This window comes from Saimiri boliviensis, chromosome 13 (genome assembly GCF_048565385.1).
Source record: "Saimiri boliviensis isolate mSaiBol1 chromosome 13, mSaiBol1.pri, whole genome shotgun sequence".
NCBI classification, from domain to species: Eukaryota; Metazoa; Chordata; class Mammalia; order Primates; family Cebidae; genus Saimiri; species Saimiri boliviensis.
In genome coordinates this window covers 41387131-41409117 of record NC_133461.1, presented here as the reverse complement: position 1 = coordinate 41409117, position 21987 = coordinate 41387131, and the positions used below count along the sequence as shown (strand labels likewise).

General features: G+C 41.2%; 1 protein-coding gene and 1 long non-coding RNA gene across 6 annotated transcripts in view; one reads left to right on the top strand and one right to left on the bottom strand.

Annotated features, from left to right (window-relative positions):
* TPGS2 (tubulin polyglutamylase complex subunit 2) overlaps window positions 1-21937 on the bottom strand; it is a 46874-nt gene extending 24937 nt beyond the window's left edge. For 2 of the 5 annotated variants that reach the window (XM_010335419.3, XM_039463514.2), the window contains exons 1-4: window positions 21569-21937; window positions 12472-12551; window positions 3230-3317; window positions 1064-1192 (exon numbers count right to left, since the gene is read on the bottom strand). In XM_010335419.3, coding sequence (XP_010333721.1) covers window positions 1064-1192; window positions 3230-3317; window positions 12472-12551; window positions 21569-21653 — 382 coding nt within the window. In that variant the 5' untranslated portion in view covers window positions 21654-21937. The remainder of the gene's footprint in view (window positions 1-1063; window positions 1193-3229; window positions 3318-12471; window positions 12552-21568) is intronic. The other 3 variants (XM_074383568.1, XM_003924715.4, XM_074383569.1) reach the window with 3 other exon arrangements.
* On the top strand, window positions 5038-21599 carry LOC141580797 (uncharacterized). Its single transcript, XR_012513129.1, has 3 exons — window positions 5038-9103; window positions 12218-12287; window positions 16876-21599. It is a non-coding gene; the product is annotated as an uncharacterized LOC141580797 (long non-coding RNA).
* Window positions 21938-21987: the final 50 nt, after the last annotated feature.

Sequence of the window (21987 nt, the reverse complement as noted above, 5' to 3'; positions counted from 1 at the left end):
CATGAAGCCTCTCTGTTATCTACTCTACCTCTTCTCTTCCAGCCTCAAAAACAAGGAAGACTTAGTCTACCTATTTAACTACTTCTTTGCCTTTTAGAGAAGACCACCACACACATGTGAAGACAGTGAGACCTTTTTCCTACCCCTGGGGATTTCACAAATCTTTGAGTGACAGGCTCTTCCCAGAACCCATCGCTGTCCAGCCTCTGCCCCCAAACTCCTCTGGGACTATTCTTTAATGATCATCCAATTGGAGGAGAAAGCCTTACATCAGTTTTCTCCACCAGGGCTTAGTGAATCCCAGGGTCTTAGGATTGGAGACACTAGTTGCCTATTCACTATTTGTTCTTCCTTTCTTTCTTAATGAAAGCCCAGTTCTGTTCAAGGAGGCCATATTGCACAACTAAAGGTACTCACCTTCTCAGACCCCTGGCAACCTGGGTTGCCATTTGACTGTTTTAATAGCTATTAGGCAGTGCTGCTGAGAAAACTATTGTTTTCTTTATCAAAAGGGAGAGATTCTGCAAACAGCCAGGCATACTGTCCTTTGCCTTTTACTTGTCTTGTTTCCTGACAGGAATAGCCCAAATTCCTCAACCACGAGGATGAAAACCACATCCACAGGCTGGTGCAGCACAATGCCAGAGGGAGACTTTATCATTGACTTTCTCCAGCAGCTAAATCAACCTAGTTCCAGATGTCTTGTTATTAGAAAAATAAATTACTATTTAAACATTGTAACTACATCTGTTATATGTGACCAAACACAACTCTGATTAAGTCCTCACTTATACCCAGCCGCTCCTAGGTTTTAGCAGCCACTTGACTTATGAGCCATTTCACTCAGAAGTGGCAAAGAGCCTGGAGGTAAGAACGGAGAGGAAAGGAGCTGTATTTAGATGGCTGTGTTCACTGAAGCCTCTTGATCCTGAAATGCTGAGTGAAGTTTAATCTTTAACATTCATTCATGCACCAAGATTCATTAAGTGCCTACTGTGTGCCAGGCACTGAACTGGATGCTGGAAACAAAACAAAGATGCCAACCCTGGTATCTTCTTCCTACCTTCATGTGTATCGTCCTCCAGGTCTGCCAGAGTAGGTGCATTAGGAAGTGAATACATGGAAGACTGGGTGAGCTGAGTCAGTTTTGAGATGCTGTTAATTGCCATGCTGCCCAGTGGAATGATGTGCTCTAGGGGAACATGCACAAGGAGAATTACATGGAGTAACAGCCTGGTGACAATGGCTATCATGAGATTCTGCTTGAATAACCCAAGCCCAGGTACTGTTTGGCCCCACAGCTGAGGACTCTGATGGAAGGTAGGAAGAAGAGGATCACTCACTGCATATTCCAAAGTACCAAACTTACACAAAAAAAGGAACTAGGGGCTATAGGTGATGAAGAGCCACCAATGTATGTATAAGGGTGGTGTTGAGGAAAATTTTAAAAGGAAATACCAACAAAGAGCTGAGAAATCTGGGCTTGGCTTAGGGACATCTGAAGGGTAAAGGATTTAAAAATGTTTTTTCACCCTCTTTCCTTTGTTTAGCAAGTACTTTGCCTAAATATTTTATGAAGCAGTAGTGGCTTTGATTATATAATGGACCCCCTTCTATTATTCTTGTTATAAGCTTTCATGATAAAAAAAAATCCCCCCCTTCTCTTTATCATTGTCTTTTACTCAGTGATGAGAATTTGGCAGCCTTCTTGCTTGAGTCTAGTCTACTGTGATGAGGGTCTAGGAAGGCTGCATGTTTTCTTTATTTGACTGCTGAAGAAAACTGGAATGGTTTAAAGCAATAAAACAACTGGTATATAGACCACGGAATGTCTAAGAAAAAATGACCACTAAAGAGGTAAACTTTAGAAGCTGCCACTGCCGCCTTTTTAGTCATTGACTTAGGCTGTTCAGTAAATAAAGGGTATGGTAATGGGGATAAGAAGACTGGGCTTGGGGAGATTAAATGAGATAAGGTATTGCAATAATAAACTGTGACTCATTCATAAAACTTTTATTCTCCGAAGCAGGCTTGTGAAGGGGATAGCCTGTTTCAAGGATGTGGGCAAGGGAGAGTCTGCCAGTTGGTTTAGTCTCTGTCCCCTCTGTGTTGCTCCAGACACCAAAAGCCATGGCCATGCTATATAAGAGGGTTTTGATGCTGGTGGCAAGGACGGTTTCTAAGTCATAGATGAAAATGATTCTAAGATAAAAGCTAATGTTCAATATTAACCAGCAGGCTACAAAAGTACCTCTGGCCAGCTGTGCAAAATAGACAGGAAGGCTTTGGAAATCACCCAAACAGGGAACTCAGGTGTGTAGGTAGAAGGCTGAGGCAATGAAGGGGAGAAGTCTGCTCTGTAGATTTGCAGTGCAACAGCAGTCACTGCATTTTTAGGGACAGCAGTGGGGAGATGCAGGGTACTTCCCAAGGCCAAAGTAGATCTGATTAAAGTCAGAGACAATAAAGGACTAGAGGGGAAGGGCTGGGGAATCTGTACCAGGAATGGGCACTGTGGCTAGACAGGGTTTTCTAGCTTATGAAATGTTTTCAGGAGTCTTCACCTAAATGTTCAGCACTGCCTTTCATGCCTACATAGTATCTACAAATCTGACATGTACAAACTTGTGAGTTCCCACATCCACATGCAACTGTTTTGTCCTAGACACATTAAAGGATAAAGATGACAGTTTATGAACTGAGGTAGTTGGTGACTTAGGCTGAGGTGATGTGAAGGAGACTCTGGTTTGAGGCTTAGGTCTGTGCAGACTCTGATTTGAGGGTTAGGGCCCTGAGGTCTTTATGATGTTAGGAATAAAGGAAGGAGCCCGAAAGAGGTAAGTGGCGCCTGTCATGAACACCAGAGAATGTCACTGCAGCCTACCTGAGGGGTTTGCTCCGAGATGGAGTCCTTGGAGGCTTTAAGTTTGGGGTGGCTAGGAATTTTTAGGCAGTAATTAATGGTTTTCTCTACCCTATTCCTACAGGAAGCCTCTGAATTGAGTTTCCAGTTCCAAACTGCTAGACTGGCATGAGGTTCATGGTGGGTGAAGCAATGATGGCATCTGTTAGTTTTGGGACATAATCACAGATTCTGGAAATGGCACTTGAGAAGCACCCAAGAAAACCAACCAGATTCAAAGACTCAAAAGTTGAAGGGCCCTCAGAGTTGTCCTATTCAATCTCTGAGCCAGGGAAATGTTCCCCTACAGCAAGGAGGCTGACTCACCATCCAGCTTCACACTCCATGTCATATGGAAGCCATTGGTCATCAGGTAAAAGTTCTTCACATCTTCAGGCATCACACAGTTATTCTTCTAGAATCACAAAGCAGCTAAGTGTCAGGACAGGGCTGGGAAAGAGGGTACAGGGCTATGCCTCAAGGCACTGGGGACATGTTTACCATGTTATAGATCCCCAAATAGGAAGACTCTGATAGTTACCTGCAAAACTCTAATAGAGAGGCACTGGAGTCTTGCAAGCTGAGTCACCAGTTTGCCTTTTTTTTTTTTTTTCAGCAGCTAAAGCAAACCAGGTATCTGCTCTGCCATGATAATGCCTCAATGGGCAGCCACCTGGCAAAGGAGCTCAAAGGGAACAAGCTGAAGAGGAGACAGGGGAACATGGCAAGAGAGGAGGTCCTAGGTAAAGTCTGACAATGTTCGAGCAAAGCAATCACTGCCATACATTTGACCCATGCTCATATATTATTTTCTGAAACAAGTAATTGGACAAATGAGAACATCTTAAAAGGGAAGAGTATATTATTTCCAGAAAAGCTATGCAATGTCTAAGTTCTGACAGCTCTTAGAAAGTAACCATATATACTCAAATATTTATTTCACATGGATAATAAACCATCCAATCTGTTGGTGGAGAGAACAAAGAAGGAGCTTACTATCCTTCAAGGAGCTACCAGGAACAAGCCCTACATTCTAAATAACTCAGTCTTTAGTCCTCCCTAGCCAACTCAAATCCCTGGAGTGTGCGGAAGGATGAGTTATCCAATTCATTTCCTGGGCTCCTAGAGTGACTTCTTGATCTAGTTACAGAGGCAAAGGAGAAACATGTTAAGAACTATCCAAGTTTGTGGCTTACTGGACCCTTCTGAGATGTGATACTAACCACTGCTCATGTCTAGACTGCATTAGGTCATCCTGTCAGTAAGTTCTAGGTACCCAATATGTGGGAAAGCATACTGTAGAAGGACAATCTGAGTTCATTTCCCAAGTCTGCCACTAGCTGAGTCACCTTGAACATGTCACTCTCTGAATCTAGGCTGAAAAATAAACTCTAAGACTGAATATACAGAACACTGGAGGTACAAGGAGGTGTGAGTTTGGCAGGAAGAGAGAAGACTAGGAAATTATATTATTATTCACAGCCATAGCATCTTTAGGAACTATAGATAAAGAGAAAGCTTCAATCTTGCCAGAGATTTTAAGCAGTGTTTTTAGATTATTAAATGGACCACAGATGTCATTTTAATGAAACAGGCTTTAAATTTTCTTTACCTATGAACTAAAATGTATGTTCTGATCAAATTTTGTATTTTTTGTGTCCACTATTTAGTTCCCAGTCTCATAGACGTGAAATTTAAGAGACTCTCAGACTCCTTGGACTAATTTATTTGTTTTCCTACTGTTTGGAGTTAGGGGCTTGCTCCTAGTCCTTCCTGTGTGGCTACATTATCTGAGCCTTCAGAGGAAGAAAATGCACTTGCAAAATGCCTTTCTCCCACCCCTAGAACCCTGGTACTGGAAGCCTACAGTTAACAGTGTTCTGACAAAGTTCTTGCTCCTACCCCAAAAGGCCAGCATCCCGCTGACATTTTGATCACTAGTGCCATCTAGTGGTGAAGACAAGGAAACTACTGCCTATCAGCCTTTCTTAATGGGGATTCCATGAGAACCAGGCTGAGGGCAGGTGGACTATTGGGCATTGTTCATAGGTAAGTCAGGCTGAATAATTCCAGTAACAGTAATTATAACATTTCTTATGGTATTTATTTCACTCAACAAACAAATTTTGGTATTTTATATCATTATTTTTACAATTATTTGAAATTCAAACAAATAGAAAAAAATCTGTGAAATCAAATATTTAATATGCATTTCAAATGCTAACATACATAAAAATTTTCAAGTAAACAAAATTCATGAAAAACATCAATCCCTCACTGTCATTCTAATTTAAATGACTAGCAGCCCTGTCTCTGCTCCTCTTTAAATGACTAGCAGCCCTGTCTCTGCTCCTCTTTGCTGCAGACCTTTCTGCCCCAAGCATCCTGGGGGCAGCTGCTGGGCCTGCAGTGCTTCAGCCTCTTTCTATTGCATGTAACTCTTCTGAGTGAGGCAAATCCAGGATGAAACATTCACAACCAAAGCTTAAATGGCCATATACCCTCTTCAGTCCTTTAAGGTTGGAGAGAAAAGTAAACAACTTCTCCTAATTTTAATATATTTCACCATGATTTTTTCGTTCTTGCCAGTGACTCAGTTACTGCCATTGAAAAATTTCTCTTCTAACCAACCTGAAAAGAGTTTGCTTTTCTACAGGGAGCAATCTGCCCACATCACAAAGCTTCTTCCTCCACAGATTCATGCTCAGTCTATATTTTGGGGGGTGCAATAGGAGGGCAATGAGAAAGAAGATTGGCAGAAAGTGAATGGACAAGGGTAATATCAGGATTGGAGGCGGGGTTTGAGGAGAAAGCCAACAAGGGAGGATAACACTGACTGGTGTCTGTAATAACAGCTGACTGCATCAAAATGGTATCTGCAATGTCTATCCAGCCCAGTGGTGCTTCTGTCACATAGTTCCTAATTTTCAATCTTTCTTTTCTTTTCCTGAGACGATCTGCAATGGTTTCTTTAAGCTACTTTAGTAAGAGTCCACCACAAGCTCTGTTACTACTTCATTGGATGAAGGACCTCAACCACTTTTATGTTTTGGGAGCTATCAACAAGATTCCAGAAAACCAATACCACTGCCTGGGCCTCAAGGGAAGGGCTAGGGGCTGTCCATTGCCTTCTACTCACCTTTTCTCCTGGGAAATCCTGCACCCCATTGTTCCCCACCCCCTTTTAGAGGCCACTTGCCAACTGGGGAGCAGATGCAGGATCAGGTCAGTGTAGGGACCAGAGGACAGAAATCAATGTTTCTGTAGGTACTGGTCCATGCTGAGCTGGCTCTCTGGCTGGTCTGCAACCACAGCCAGATGAAGAGCTGCCCAAGACATCTATCAAGAAGGAGCATGAGAACATTGCCTGAAACTATGGCAATAAGCAAAATGGAATCTCCTGAAACTCTTCTTAGGGAGCACATTCCTGAAGTGGAAGGAAAACGTGGATGACTGTGAAGGGATGGTGTGAGATCCCTAAGAGAATTCCCAAATATATTCTTAAACTCCCACCTTAGGAGAAGTGGAGGGCTTGATTAACTGAACCCCTTTGTTTTGTTGAGTAGGGTATGAGATTTTGGGGCCAGAGCTGCATTACTTAAGCGAGACTTCGACCACATCAGGGTCACCACCTGAGACCTCGGTCATGTCAGGGTCATCACCTGAGACGTTGATCACCACCTGCAGAGATCTAACCCTGACTTAACAACTGGATGAATGAATGTACTCACACACGCCAGAATACAGTGAATCTGAGTGGGCTAGGGATGGTCATCAGCTGCTTTCAGAGGGTGACTGCAGCTAACCGACCACCACTCGCTGCTGCGCCTCCTGATATTTATTTGGTAGGATTTAATAACAGGTTCTAAGTTAACATGGTTGTGGGTAATTAACATGGTCAAAAGAGTGCTTTTATGAATGTTAAAAGGTCTTGGTTCCAGGGCCCAGAATAAACACCATTAATGGATTACCCCTTCAACCTCCTCCTGAGAGGACCATCCAGGACAAGGTTTACATGAGCAAACAAATTAGGAACAAAGGAATGTGGTATAAACAGACTGAATTGGGGAAGTTTTTATTATTTCTAAACTTTTTATCCTATGACTTAAAGCTCTAACGTATGAACTGGCTGCCTTCAGCCCATTCTCGTAAAACCTTTCAGCCTTCCAAAAGGTTTGAGACTATAATCTCTAACTTTCCCTAATATTTCCCTAATATTTTGCCAGCCGCCCCAAGTGAATCCCAACACTTAAGGGCCAAAAGAAAGGTAGCATACTTTTTCCAAAATCCTTTCTCCATAGAACCATCAGTCTCCCTCTAAAAATACGTGAAGAAAAAAATACATAAATATCAGCCTGTCTAGAGGCATCACAAGTCTTGGTAAAGCTGTGTGTCTGACAGCTCATGCCAGACAACCTTCAGCACAGTAATGCCCTCAGGTTTATATAATCATCAAAATTCTGCCACTGGAGGAATTAGTTGGGGAAGTGTTTGCATCTGCAGCTGCACTGCTTCAGAGATGGTGGTGTGGTAGCCTGAGTCTCAGGATGGAAATTAAGGACTGCTTGTGAAAAAGAAGTTAGGTAGCCTTGGGAAACTTCCACACTCCTTCTGACTTTTGTGTTTTATCTAATTCGCTTACTCATCTCACATTTATTAAGTATCTATTATGGGATAAACACTGTGTGGAGCACTAGCAACAGAAAGAGAAATGAGGGAAGGGGCAAAGGAGGCTGTGTCAGACATATGGGTTGCTTATTCAAATCCACCTTCCTTTTTCTCCTTGACAGAGTCTTCATTTTGTTTGAGATGGCAACGTGTCCTATTAAACACCTGTTTTCAGAACCTCCTGTAATTAGTACTTGACATTAAAATGAAAACACAAGTCCAAAAGAGGTTTCTAAGAAAATTTTCACTTTCCTGTTGAAAGGTGACAGATGTGCCTGGCAACATCCCGTACCTCCTCTTTGTTCCTTGAACTTGGAAGTGATAGCTGAGACTGTAGCAGTTATTTTGCCACTGTGATATCGTGAAATATATATTTGGTCTCTGTCACAGTTTCCTGGCATACAATTCCTAAAATCCTTGCAATCTCTAAAGTGATGTGTTTTTGTGTGCTAATGAGTTGACAAATGATTGGCAGCTCCAAGGTAGCTGCAGCATGGGGGATGATCACCAGAAAGAGCAAGGCAGGCAGTGGGTTGGAACTTTCAGCCCCACCACCTAACCCTAAGCCGATCATCAATGGCCAATGATTTAATCAACCATGTCTACATAATGAAGTCTTCATAAAAACTCAAAGGACATGGTTCAAAGAGCTTCCAGACAGCTGAACACATGGAAGTTCCTGGAGGGTGGCGTGCTCTGGGATGGCATGGAGGTTCCATGCTCCTCCCACCACACCTCGTCCGGTGCATCTCTTCATCTGTATCCTTTGTAATAAACCTGTAAATGTTAAGTATTTCCTCTGAGTTCTGTGAACCACTCTAGAAAATTAACTGAACCTGAGGAGGGGGTTGTAGGAACCCCAATTTATAGCTGGTGGGTCAGAAGCACAAGTAAAACAACCTGGGACTTGCAATTGGTATTGGAAGTGAGGGGCAATTTTGTGAGACTGAGCCCTTAACCTGTGGGATCTGATGCTATATCCAGGGAGATAGCATTGCAACTGAACTGGAGGATACCCAGCTGGTGTCCACTGCAGAACTGATTGCTTGTTGATGTTCGGGAACTCCCCCTTGTAAAACACACACATTTGATCATGGAAATTTTCTATGTTGATTGTTGTGGAGTAGTAGGAGAGGAAAAGCAGTATGTGTTTTTCCTACTCAGAAGCACCATAAAGAAAAGGGATAAAATAATTACAGAGATAAAGGCTTAACATTGCCAGGGCTGATGAACCAACTGCAACTGCCTACCTCAGGACTTGTTACATGAAAAATATTAATTCCTATTTGCTGAAGCTATTTCTAGTTTATTATTATCTTTCCTTGTGCCAAACATATTCCTAATTTATACAGAGACAAATGTTTAACAGATAAGTGCTGCAGAGCTGCAAGGGTCAAAGAGAAGTAGGAGGGAAGAGTCTGCAAGGAAGAAAAGAATCAGGAGAGTTGTGCTTCTGAATCCAAAGGAGGAGAACTAGCAGAGAAGGGAGTGGCTAACTGTGAGACACGCAGGCGTGGAACCAAGTGAGATGAGGTAAGTCTCTAGCAATGAAGGGTTCCTAGTGATTTTGACAGAATGGTATCCAAGAATGATGGTGGCTAAAGAGTGGCTGTGGCAAGACAAAGAATAACTGAGAAATGAAGGAAGGTCAGTAATTTGTCAATTATGTCCACTGGATCTACCCTGTCACCTATTTTTGTAAAAATGTTTCATTTAAACATAGTCACACCATGCATTTCAGTACTTTTGATGACTGCTTTCACAGCTACAATGGCAGAAATGAGTAGTTGTGACAGAGACTGTAGCACCCACAGAGTATAAACTATCTGGTCCTCTCAAAAAAACATTTCCCAACCCCTGATGTAGACAGTTTTTCTACACACTTGGTGTGAAAAGGAACAAATGGCTAAACAGCTAAAAGAAGACGTAGGTTGAAGGTGTTTTTGTTTTTAATTTTAAAGAGATGGGAAGCCCCTATGGGGAAGCTGCCAGCAGAAAGAAGTGAAGTGCCGAGAAGGATTGACTGGTGGAAAATAGAGAAGCTCAGGCAGAGTAAGAGCATGAGATGAGGGGGTCCCTAGTGACATGGTGTCGCAGGATGATTTCTTCTACTGGAAATGCCTACGATAAATTCATAGTAGGCGCATGTAAGGAACATATCTTCAAGAAGGTTCAGAACCCACTCTGTAGACTGTAGAAAAACTGAGCCTGAAAACAATGGGGATATTCTGACAAGTCATTTGGTTTCTGTGGGTCATGGTTTCACTATCAAGTGAACTGATTTTTAATCTGGGGATTGAAGAGTATATAACCTATCAAGAATTGTAAAGCAGTCTGCTCCTATGAAATGTCACTGACATGCTTAATAATAACAGAACTCTCCTGGCAAAAGGATGCTATGAGAACTAAGAGGCAGATGTTTTCATGGTGCTTGAAAGATGAAAATCTCCATGTAGACATTAGGCCTTACTATGGACCAACATGACAAAAAGTAGGTAGCAGGTACAATGAACATGAATCATACAACTGCAGAGAAGCAGACAAACTGAAACTGTGTACTGAAGAAGAAAAAATGGTGAAATATATAAAAATGGAAAAAGGTTGTTCACATTTCCTTCTAACCTCAGGTCACTGTAGCAGATAGCTGATCATTTAGGTTTCAGTTGTCAACCTTTCTTCCTGGATTTGCAGTACAGAATCACAAAATACTAGATTACAGCTGGATGAGTCCTTCAGTAATACTGATTTCAAACTACTTATCTTATACATGATGAACATGTGCTCCAGAGAAGTTACATGACTTAGCCAAGGGTCCAGAGCTGGCATAAGACTCCTACTCCAGTCTGTTTTTCCCAAATGAAAATGCTTCCATATCCTTACTAGTATATTGTATCTCAGTGAGCTTCCCAGAGGGCTATATTTGCCCAAAGAGGCAGAGGTCCCCTTTGTGAGGGGCCTTATCTGAATGTATTTATGCAGCTGTGGTCACCAGGTATACCAAATGGAGGCTTAGCTCTAAATGAGGTGTCTCCAAGGAGGCAGGTCTCTAGGGTCAGTTCCCTAGAGAAGTAAGAGTTATCAGCCCCTTGGGATGCTCCTGCTTTGCTGGTATAGGCACTTCAGGAAGAAGGCACACAGCAGGGGTGTATCAAGCCCACTCCCGTGGCAGCATGCTCTTTAGTAATCCTTTGGGTGAGAAAGTGAGACAATGAAGTTTCAGAGCAGTCCAAAACTTCTACCCTCCATTGCTTAGGAGACAAAAGTAGGTAAGAAAATAGCATATTGGGCATGGCCAAATTTGAATGAAAAAATTATGCAAAGACCTGTATGAAACTTTTTGGGGTTATGAGTCCCTTCGAGAGTCTGATGAAGTCTTCCCCCCGCCAAAAAAAATAAAAAAAAATACATCTGACATACATTTTAAGGAGTCCATTGACCACTTCCCATTCATAGACTTGTAAGGAATCCCATTGCCTACTCTCTACCCATACATATAACCAAAAATATACCAACTGTGGTTATGTCCAGGTGGTAAAATCCTAGAAGACTTAAAAAATTTTTTTTTGTATTTTCAATACTTGTTTGACTTTTGTTTAGCATAATCAGAAAAAAATAGTGTTACATAAAAACTGCATTTTAAAACAGACATACACACCCCAAAGGCTATCTTATTCTCCAAGCATCCCACAGGCCTTTACAAGCCCAGACATGCCAAATTCATCTTGATACTGATCCTAATACTGTTAGTATGTTATTTTTAAAATTTTGATTACTTATTTATTTTTTAAGAGATAGGGGTTGAGGGGTGGTTTCATTATGCTTTCCAGGTTGTTCCTGAACTCCCGGCATCAAGCAATCCTCCTACCTTGGCCTTCCAAGTAGCTGGGACTACAGGTGTGCACCACCACACCTAGCTTGTTCGTATATTAGATTTGGCATATTTGAACTTAGATCTGAGATATTTTAACTATAGAACTCAAAGGAAAATTCCAAATCTATGTATCTATGTACCTTATTTTAGGTACCAAATCTATGTATCTATGTACCTTATTTTAGGTACAGGCATTCTCTTAGCTGAGTGTGTCTGAAGAAAATGTTCCATTAACTGTCTCAGTTAGTTAAAAATCTCTTTCTCTGATGCTTACCCTTTAATCTTTTTAGACCTCTGATGGCTATTTATCTAGCACTACAACTGCATTTCCCTAAGTGTCAGTCTAAGCTAAAATGGAACTCAATAAAGTTGTATAGTCCAGGAGGCAGATTAGATCCCAAGAGATCCCCTGTAGACTCTATCCCTGAAACACAGCTGTGGAAGGCAGCTCCAAATGAAGAAAAATACAGTATAAGTAAAACTGGGACAAATGGGTAAATTCTTCTCATAACATTCTATACCATGTCTTAGGCAGTAAGATCAAGAGGCAAACACAGTGCCTTTTTAAAAATACCATTTAACCCCCAGGGCTCAACACTAAGTACAATGTCTGGCCCACTGTAGAAGCTTAAAACTTTTATTGAATAAACGAAGTTCAGAGGAAAGTTGGAAAGCATTAGCCTTTAATCTGCTTAGCAGTTATGTGCAGCATTTAACCATGTTCTGGACAGCATGACACTTATATATATCCTTTTCTTTCCTTAATTGACTTTTAGCTTTGCTGTATACAACTTTGCCCACTACCTCTACAGGACAGAGTGGCTCAGGGGAAACATTCCATGCTGGGTAAGTGGCATAGAATGAAAGGAACTGTTAAGTGGACTGAACAGGAACATAGAAAAGGTGAACTCTACCTTGAAAGCAGCTGTGGTTTGAGTTAAGTATTCTTCCTCCCTCAGTCTTTCCTTCTCAGGGACATTTACATTGACCTCTTTGTTGGGAAGTAAAGACTTCATGTGGCAACACTTACTTGTTCCCATGAGGAAATCATATGACGTTCAGCAGGAGGCTTTTCTATGATGGTCACCTCTGTCACACCTGGGGAAGATTCTGGAGGAGGAAAAAAAAGTCTGTAGAGTTGCAATTGGTGCGCTGTCATACGTTTCTATGCTAGATGTTGACGAGAGTTGATGACTGCTCTAAGAACATCCAGTCCTTCTCATACACACTTAGCACTCCTGCAATGGAAGAAGTGGACTCGCTGGCCTCTGAAAGGCATGGTCCCATGACCTAGCACAATGTAGTCTACCTGGTAGAAAGGATATCCACAGAATGTGCTCTATACTGTCACTGCTCAGTCATTAATCTTATTGAACAAAAAAAAAAAAAAAAAAAAACAGATTGTAGATTCCTAGTGATTTCACATGGAAATTCTCAGTGAGCTAAATCTAAATACTCAAAGTGAAAAGAAATAAATGGCAATCCATTATAACTTTTATAAGACATAAAACTTGCTTATTAACTTTTCTTCTAAATAAAACTCATCTTGAACATAATATTCTACTCTATGAGGTCTAGGATTTAAAAGCTGGGTTAACATAAAAAACAAATTCCATCGATAAATATACTGAGAAAAATAAGTCACATTTCTAAATCCTTGAAGTAGGAAAAGGTCTCCAAACAATCTCGTTCGCTTCTCTTGGTGGAGCTGTGTTCTATCATTCACTCTGAGGGAAAGCAGAAGCCACCTGGAAATACTACAGAGTTCAATACCTCCTCCAACATTCTCCACTTGTCTGTGGCCATGCAGACTCAAGATTCTGAAGTCCTTAATCAAAAAAATAAAATCTGTCATAAAAGCTGTTATGACTTGAATTCTGTCCCCATCCCACAAAAAAGATATTGAAGTCCTAAGCCCCAGTATCTCAGAATATGGGACCTTATTTGGAAACAGGGTTACTGTAGATATAATTAGTTTAGATGAGGTCATACTGAAGTAGAGTAGACCCCTAGTCCAATGATCGGTGCCCTTATAAAAAGAACAACATGTAGCCAGGTGTGGCAGTGGATACGTGTATTCCCAGCTTCTTGGGAGACTGACACAGGAGGGTAGCTTGAGTTTTCAAAATCTCATGGACTATGGCAGAGACTTATAATCATTTTATGTGGTTCACTGATTCTATAATTAAGCCAGTGCCCTTTTAATGCATTATAAAATTAGTTGCCAGAAATTCAAATCTTGGGATGCAGCAATAGCCCAATATAGGAACTAAGAAACCTAGACTTTACCTATTCCAGTCTTGCTTTATACATTTACTAGTTGTATGATCTTATATGGGTCTTCCCTTCACTTTTGGTAAGTCACAATAGACCTTAGGTTTGAAAGAGGACACATACAATTATTTACTGTTTATAACAGGTCTACATGGAAGGGCTTAGGTTCAGACAAAACTACTATGATGCTACTGCAGATGTGGTCATATCATACTTAAGCTTAGAATACTCTCATGATAAGCTAATTGGCCAAGTTGTTGACTTTAATAACTTTCAGATAATAAGTTGCTTAGAAAGTACCCATTGTAGAGACTTCTATATCCAATATAGTACTTCAGCATTGGTGAGGAGGAAGTGTTGGGGATATGGAGGAGAACGGCATTCAATAAATTTCATTTGTATAATGCTCTGTTATAGGAAATTGGCATACATCATCCCACTTAATCTTTCAACAATCTTTGGCATAAATTATCCCACTTAATATTTCAACAATCTTGTGAAGCAGGTATCCTTACCTTTGTTTTAAAGATAAAGAAACTAAGGCTTAAAGATGTTAAGTAATTCATAGATGAAATCTCTGACCAAAGCTGTGGACATCAAGCCCAATGCTGTTTTTGTTATATTGTCTTGGTAGCCTATCATTTTGCTGAGATAACTAAAAGCATTTTGTGGATGTTTAGAAAGCAACAGAAATTATACACTGTCCTTGGCCTATCAAGATGCCATATTTGAAAAGCAATATCTAAACAGGCATAGCCATTCTCACTGTCTGCCTTTATGACCAATGACAAGCATTTGTCAGCCACTTGGCTAGAATAAACTTCATGGCAGAGTAAGAGATATGAAACTCAGATCTTTAGACTCAGTGCAGTTCACTCTAAGTAACTGTGTAATATGCCACAGCTTAAAACTCTCTGTGCTGGCTTACTCCAATGGTGGGTGCTATCAATTCCTTCCTTCCCTGCAGGCCCATACCACTTCTTTTTGAGAGGTGAGTCCATTTCTCCAACTTCTTGAGTTTGGAGTTGGCCTGTGAGTGCCTTGTCCTATAAAATATGGTAAAAAAATAGTGTGCCAGTTATGGACTTAAAATTTAAGAGAACTGGCAGTTTCCCTTTGCCTTTCTTTGATTCTTAAGCCATCACATACAAAATCCAAGCAACTCTTCTGGAGAGAGAGAGAGAGGCCACACTGAGAAGTATTGAAGGGGGCAGACATTCAAGTGCAGATGCCATTTGATCATTCCAGTCCCAGCTGCTATCTAACTGTGACCACTTGAGAGACCCCAAATGAGAACTACCTCAGCTGGTCCAGTCAATCCACAGAGCTGGGAGAGATAGTTAATGGTTATTTCAAGCAAACTATGTTTTAGGATGATTTGTTACCCAGTGATAGATAACTGGAATACATTTTCTGGTGACAAACAGTCTCTCTGCGGTATTTAATGGGGACCTGCTATGTCCTAAGCTTGGGAAAATTACTGCCAGAGATTAGGAATTTAAGTAGGAGACACTGTTTCAAGAAACTTACTGCCTAGTTAGATAAACAAGACAAACATGAAACAAACTGAAAACTGCAAGATAATATGTAATTATACGTTAAACTAGGTGATACTGTCAGGGCCACAGGAGTTGAAGGTAGAGGTAAGTTGACAAAGATTGCAAGTGATACAAAACATCAGAAATCGCACACAGCTGATCTGTGCCTTCAAGGATGATGTGTCAGTTACTGCAGACTGGCTCAATTAACACCTCCTCCTGTTCCCCTCTGGCGTGCTTTCCTTTATTTTAGACTGGGTAGCTAAAGACCTCATTTCCTAGATTTCACTGCAGTTAGACTCCCTCCGGTGGCTGGGATGCCTGCATGGAAACCTACTCTTAAAAAACTTGGAAGAAGGGAATCAGCAGATCAGTAAGTAGATGAGGAAGAGAACAAATGGAGAGACCAGATCTTCTTGCAAGCATAGTTTCACAGGTGTTTCAGTCTCAGAAGGTGCTGGCGGCAGGAGCAAAAGCAGGAGCAATTTTTGATTCTGCAGCTATCCTTCTAGAAGTCTGAAATTCTGAGAGCTGTGTCTGGTTGTTTTGCCAACTTAAGGCTTAACCAGGCTTTCTGGAGAAGAAACACTATGCACATATTGTTGCATTTCACTATTTAAGAAGTGTGTGACCACTGACAAGAGGGAAAACTTCAGAAGCCTGTGCATGGATTCCTCTAGATTCTACCTATCTCTTTTCCTCCTGCGAATCAATGCAATTACACTAGGGACTACTACTTGCAGTGGATCTGGTAGATCTAAATGTGTGGATGGTTGTGGGATCCCAGAAACATGCATCCATCTTTTTATATTTAACATTTCTGATTTTGTTTCCTTTAGGTATGTTTTTGAAAACATCAAATAACTGGGTTTTGTGAGTCAGGTTTAAACTGTTTTCTATTAATAGGTGACATAAATCTATATGTATATACTTCAGAGACAGGGTTTTGCTGTCACTCAGGGTGGAGTGCAATGGTGGAATCATAGCTCACTTCAGCCTCCAACTTCTGGGCTCAAATGATTCTCCCATCTTAGCCTCCCAAGTAGTTGGAACTACAGGTGCACACCACCACACTGGGCTAATTATTATTATTATTATTTTTGTAGAGACAGGAGTCTTGCTATGTTTGCCAGGCTGGTCTTGAACTGCTGGCCCCAAGTTATCTTCCCATCCTGGTCTCCCAAAGCACTGGGATTACAGGCATGAGCCTCAGTGCACAGCCATGACCATTTGTATTTATTGTTATGACATATGTTTGGTCTAAACTCTATCATAATAGTTCATAATCATGTGTGCTATATTATACTTGTGTTTCTTTTTGACATGCATATCATTTGCTCTATTCTTTCAAAATTTGGGGGAATGTTTTCTATTGCTGAGTAATAAATTACCATGAATTAGCAGCTTTAACAACATCCTTTTATTAAGTTACAGTTCTGTAGCTAACAAGTCTGGCACACCATGATTGGGTTATCTGCTTAGGAAAGACCAGAAATTACTGGTCTTTCCTTACACCAGATGTGCTGACAGGTATTTTAGCTGTTGTATTTTCATCTGGAGCTTGGGGTCATCTTGGAAACTCATTCCTGTTATTGACAGAATTCAATTCCTTTTGGTTGCAGGACTGAAGCTTCCATTTCCTTGCTTGCTGTCAGCTGGGGCCACTCTCAGCTTGCAGAGGCCACTTGTATTCCTTGTTAAAAGGTCCCAACCATCTTCAAGCCAGCAACAGCGTGAGAAATTCTTTTTATGCCTCAAATCTCTTTGACTTCCCTGTTAACAGCTTGTTTTAAAGGCTTATGTGATTAGATTGGGCCCACCTGGATAATCTTGCTTTTGCCATTTAATATAAAATAATCGAGGTGTGATATCTCATCAGCTTCACGATCCTGGGAATTACAGCAGGAATTCTAATAGTACCATGTTTAGGATTCCTTTTTAAAAATAGCTTTACTAAGATATAATTCACATACCATCATTCACCCTTATAAAGTGATTTTCATATTCAGAGTTATGCATCCTTTCCCCTAAAAGAAACCCATACCTATTATATTAGCAGTCCCCTCTCCCACCAGGCTTGACAACCACTAATCTACTTTCAGTTTCTATAGATTAGTCTATTCTGGACATTTCATATAAATAGAATCATACTCGTGGCTTTTGCAACTGGCTTCTCTCACTTTGATTTCAAGATCATCCATGTTGTAGGATCAGTATTCATTCCTTTATATGGATGAATAATTTTTTGTTACATGGATATATCACATTTTACATATCCCATTAATCAATCAAAGAACATTGCGTTGTTTTCACTTTTGACAACTATGAATAATGCAGATACAAAACTTGTATACAAGTGTTTTCATGTAAATATCTTTTCATTTCTCTTGGAGAAATGAAATCCAGAAATGGAAATACTGGGCCATATGGTAACTAATCTTTTGAGGAAGTGCCAAACTAGTTTCCTAAGCTGCTATACATTTTACATTCCCAACAGCAGTGTATGATATCTCCACATCCTCGCCAACAATCGCTGTATCTGTCTTTTTGACTATAGCCATCCTGGTGGGTATGAAGTGAAATCACATTATGGTTTTGATTTGTATTTCCCTAATGTCTAACGATGATAATCATCTTTATATGTGGTCACTGGTCATCTATGTATCTTTGGAGAAATGTCTGTCCTGATCCTTAAAAATTGAATTATTTGTCTTTTATTGTTGAGTTGTAAGAGTTCTTTGCAAATCTATAAGTCCCTTTTCATATATATGATCTACAAATAGCCTCTCCTATTTTTTGGATTGTTACTTTCTTGACTGTATCCTTAAAAGCACAAACATTTTAAATTTTGATTAAGCTCAACTTATCTGTTTTTCTTTTGTTGCTTATGCTTTTAATGTCATATTTAAGAATCCAGGGCCTAATCCACGGTCACTTAAAAAGTAACCTAAGGTGTGTTTTCTTTCAAGAGTCTTATGGAGTTAATTTTTGTATCTAATTTGAAGTAGAGGTCCAATTTCATTATTTTACTTTTAGGTCTAAGATACTTTTGGAGTTAATGTTTGTAATTTGAGGTAGAGGTCCAATTTCATTATTTTACATGTGGAAATCCAGAACTGTTTGTTGAAAAACTATTTTTTCTCATTGAGAAGTCTTAACATCCTTGTCAAAAATCAGTGAATCATAAATGTGCCGTTTACTTTTGGAATCTCAATTTTATTTCATTGATCTGTATTTCTATTTTAATGCCACTACCACTCTGAAGACTACTGTGCTTTAAATTTTAAAATTATAGTAAAATACACATATCATTTTAGTCAATTTTAAGTGTACAGTTCAGTGGCATAAAGTACATTCACACTGTTGTACAACCATCACCAGAACTTTTCCATCATCTCAAATATTGTAAACTTTGAAATAGGAAAATGTGAGTAAGAGGAACTTTTTTCCTGTTTTGGAAAGGAAAGATTGTTTTGGCTTCTCTGGGTCTCTTGCATTTCTATATTATATTTTAGGATTACATCAGCTTCTCAATTTCTACAAAAGAGATAATTGAGATTTTGATGGGAACTGTAGATCAATTTAGGGAGTAACGGATTTTAACAATGTCTTCTTTAATTTCTTTCCACAGTCTTACAGTCTTTCAGTACATAAGTCATGGACATCTTGTGTTAATTTATTCCTAATTAATTTTATTTTTTCTTTTTTTGAGATAGGGTCTTACATTTGTCATCCAGAGTGGAGTGCAGCAGTGTGCTAGTTCACTGTAGCCTTAAACTCCTGGGCTCAAGTGATCCTCCTACCTCAGCCTCCTGAGTAGCTAAGACTAATGCATGCACTACCATACCTGGCTAATTTTAAAATATTTTGTAAAGACTATGTGGCCCAGGCTGGTCTGCAACTCCTGGTCTCAAGCAATCTTCTTACCTTGGCCTCCCAGTGTTGGGATTACAGGTGTGAGCCACTTTGCCAGCTGCATTTTATTCTTTTTGATACTACTGTAAATTGAATTGTTCTCTTAATTTTTGGATCATTCATTGCTGGTGTACAGGGATATTTGTGTGTGTGTGTGTGTGTGTGTGTGTGTGTGTGTGTATACACCTTAGGATTTTTTTTCATATTCAAGATAATGTCATTTGCAAAGAGACAGTTTAACTTCTTCCTTTCCAAATGGATGCCTTTATTTCATTTTCCTGCCTAACTGCCCTAGTTAGAACCTCCAGTACAATGTTGAATAGAAGTGATAAAAGTGAAATTCTTACTGTGCAGACAAGAGTGAACATAGCAGGCCCAAGACAATAATCCTTAAAAGGGCCTGTTAATCGGGCTGCCAAAATCCTTTTGTTGTAATGAAGCACAGCCATGAGTAGGACTATCTCCTGATTACTGTAATCCTTATGTCAAATCATTGAATCTGGTGTGATCTTGGGGAACCTTGACACAATTTTTCTTCCTGATTTTAAGGAGAAAGCTGCCAGTCTTTCACCATTACACCTGATGTTAGATGTGGGTTTTTTATAGATCTCCTTTATCAGGTTGACAAAGTTCTATCTTTATTGTATCCTATTTCTAGTTTGTTGAGTTTTTTTTTTTTTTTAATAATGAAAGGGCGTTAGATTTCATCAAGTGCTTTTTCTTTATTAAGATGATTATGCAGTTTTGTCTCATTCTATTAATAAGTTGCATTACCTTAACTGATTTTTTTAAGTCACATTTTATTTTATTTTATTGTTTTAGTGACAAGGTCTTGCTGTGTTGCCCAGCTGGACTTGAACTGGGCTCTAGTGACCCTCCCACCGCAGCCTTCCCGGTAGCTGGAAGTAAAGACAAAGGCCACCATGCCCAGCTATTAATTGAGTCTTATGTTAAACCACTCATTCCTAAATCACACTTCGTCTTGGACTTCTATTAAAAGAGACACAAATTTACAAAATCAACCAACCTTCCAAGTAGTGCTAAGTGCTATAAGAATAAAGGAAAAACTAGGATAAGGAAAGAGAACAAGAAAGACAGAGGTTATTCGAAGTATATTCAGGGAAGGTTTCTCTGAGGTAATAACATTTGATCAGAAATCTGAATGACCTGAAGAAGCCAGACATTTGGAGAAAGATAATTCCAGGTGTAAGAACTAGCAAATTTCAAAAGCCTTGAAGCAGATCATACAGGGACTTGTAATTCATGGTACAGGCATTTGGATTTTATTATAATTGTAATGGGAAGGCACTGAAGCATGCTTTTCAGCCTTCTTAAAAGACCTTTCTCCTCCTTGGTTTTCTGGCTAACTCCCATACATCTTTCAAAATCTAGCATCATCTTCTCTGTGACATGTTCTTTTAATTTCCCTGATAAGATCACTTCCCTCCTCTGTGACATCTCTGAGTAACAACAGATTACTGACCTCTTTTCACACTCTTAGGGACCTATATATATATATATATTTTTTTTTTCACAGAACTGTGTCTTTTTCATATTTTAACCTCAGTCTAACATAGCGGTGAGTACCAAAAAAAACGTTCGATAACCCAGGCACAGTGACTCACGCCAGTAATCCCAGCACTTTGGGAGACCAAGCAGGGTGGATCACCTGAGGTCCAGAGTTCGAGACCAGCCTGGCCAACATGGTGAAACCCCCGTCTCTACTAAAAGTACAATTTAGCTGGACGAGGCAGGAGAATTGCTTGAACCCGGGAGGCAGAGGTTGCAGTGAGCAGAGATTGCGCCATTGCGCTCCAGCCTGGGCAACAAGGGCGAAACTCTGTCTCAAAACACACACACACACACACACACACACACACACACACACTCACTCTCTCTCTCTCTCTCTCTCTCACACACACACACACAAACAATAACAACAACAAAAGAAACATTCGATAAAAGAAAAACTCATTCAGTGGTGCAAGATTGGATTCCTTTCCGACCCGAGGTAACGTCGCCCTGGGAAGTCGGCTGCATCACTTCCCTCGAGGAAGGACTTAGGTTTCGGGGATAATGCCTTGGCTGAGAACGCGTTAGGTGCTTGCTGTGTTCCCTTTGTACGTCTTTGCCCATCCTTCCTGCGGGGGACCTTGGGGGGGTCGGTGAGTGGGGGAACCTTCAGGCTTCCCAGCAGTGTCTCCGAACACTCCTGGCAGACCCTTCCCCGGCCTAATCACAAACCGGGTCCCTCACTTTCCTCCGTAACAACAGAAGTCACAGCAGCGATGTCCACTCCTGTTCAGGGGCCGGCGTCGCGCCGCCCACCCCGCACCTCATCCCACCGCTCCTCCTTCCTTCTCCTCCATACCCTCTCGGCATCCGCCTCCCATCCCTCACCTAGGATGCGCGTGATGCCCAGGGTCAGCTTCTCCAAGTGCGGCTTGCTGCAGCCCTGCGGCGGGGGCGACGCCTTCTCCTCCATGGCTCGCGTCCCCGACCCGCGCGCGGCGGGAGCTGGCGGAGGGTCGGACCCCGCCTCGGCGCCTCGGCCAAGTTCACGGCATGCCGGGAACTGTAGTACTCGGCGCCTGAGAGCGCGGCGCTGTGTTGATGGGCACCCGGGCTTGGTCTGACAGCAGCAGCTCCGCGGGGCGCCAGTTCCTGCGGCCCCGGCCGGTGCCCCGCACCGCACCTCCAGGACACAGCGTCCCTTTTGCCCCGACCCTCTCGCCCCGCAGGGGCCGGCCGCACAGGCGGGGGCGGGCCTCTGCGTGGTGTGGCCAATGGGGACCGCGCCTGCCGGCCGGGGCGTGGCG